The sequence below is a fragment of the Cynocephalus volans genome, chromosome 14 (assembly GCF_027409185.1).
Source record: "Cynocephalus volans isolate mCynVol1 chromosome 14, mCynVol1.pri, whole genome shotgun sequence".
Classification (NCBI taxonomy): domain Eukaryota; kingdom Metazoa; phylum Chordata; class Mammalia; order Dermoptera; family Cynocephalidae; genus Cynocephalus; species Cynocephalus volans.
Genome location: NC_084473.1, coordinates 84,429,596 through 84,430,883, shown reverse-complemented (window position 1 = coordinate 84,430,883; position 1,288 = coordinate 84,429,596). Strand labels below are relative to the sequence as shown.

At 49.1% G+C, this 1,288-nt stretch overlaps 1 gene segment (V, D, J or C); it reads left to right on the top strand.

Annotated features, from left to right (window-relative positions):
* The first annotated feature begins 228 nt into the window (after positions 1–228).
* Positions 229–719, top strand: LOC134362449 (immunoglobulin kappa variable 1-12-like). The segment is given in 2 exon segments: positions 229–277; positions 403–719. Coding segments are annotated over 2 exon segments (366 nt in total).
* The last annotated feature ends 569 nt before the right edge of the window (positions 720–1,288 follow it).

Genomic DNA, 1,288 nt, shown 5'->3' with positions numbered 1-1,288 from the left:
GAATAATTCTGCTCCATGGCCCCCAGGGAGAAACACATTCTCTGGCAAATTTGTGCTGCTGTAGTCAGTCCTGGGACACCTGGCCCTGTGCTGAGTTCTTGAGATCAGTCATGTTTGCAGCTGTGCAGATTTGCATGTGCCTAGACCACAGCCCAGTGTCCTGAAGATTTATTCACAGGCTAGTCATAGCCTGTTGAGAGCTAGTCCAAGTGAGCACACACCATAGACATGGGGGCCTCTGCTCAGCTCCTAGGGGTCCTGCTGCTCTGGTTCCCAGGTAAGTAGTGAGAACGATAGGAATTTACTCATTCTGTGAGGTCAGTACTTGCTAGCTCTTCAGGGAGGTCCCCTTATAACATGGTTAATCATGTAGTAATTTGTCTTTATGTTTTCCATCCTCAGGTGCCAGATGTGACATCCAGATGACCCAGTCTCCATCCTCCCTGTCTGCATCTCTAGGAGACACAGTCACCATCACTTGCCAGGCTAGTCAGGGCATTAGCAAGTGGTTATCCTGGTATCAACAGAAACCAGGGAAGGCTCCCACACTCCTGATCTATTATGCATCTAATTTACAAAGTGGGGTCTCCTCGAGGTTCAGTGGCAGTGGATCTGGGACAGATTTCACTCTCACCATCAGCAGCCTGGAGGCTGATGATGTTGGAACTTATTACTGTCAACAGTATGATAGTAGACCTCCCACAGTGTTACAAGCCTGAACATAAACCCCCAGAGAAGCAGAGGTGTGAGGCCGGGCTGCCCCAGCTGCTCCTCCTGGTTCCTCCATCTGCTGAGAGCAGTTCTAAGATGCAGCCAGTCCCTGAGGGTCATGAGAAGGTTTGGTAGAAGGGGCAGGGAGGCTTCTCTACAAATTTTCTTTCCCCCTTCTCAGCCCTAGCAGCACAGACTTGACAAGAAATCTCCTGACTTAAAGAAGGGCAGAGATCATTACCTCTGAAGTCTGGACTGTAGCCTCAGTGTGAGATCATGGAACAAAGAAGAAGCTACTTTTGGTATTTCAAAAAGGAGTTTTTTTAATAGTAGGAATTCTGGGCCAAACCCCAACTTTTCAAAGTCAAGGTGATATGATAGTTAGGGAAGCATATGCTAGAAATGGGGGATTCTCTGGTGCTTCCTTAGAATCTCAAGTGCATCTGCCACTAAAGGTACAGGCTGCCTAACCATGTGGTGCTCAGACCTGACTGTGAAGCCCAGAGTGGGGATGCTGATGCTCTCAGCTGCCTGCAGCACCTCTGTAGGTGACTCTCCAGTCCTCACCTCCACCCAC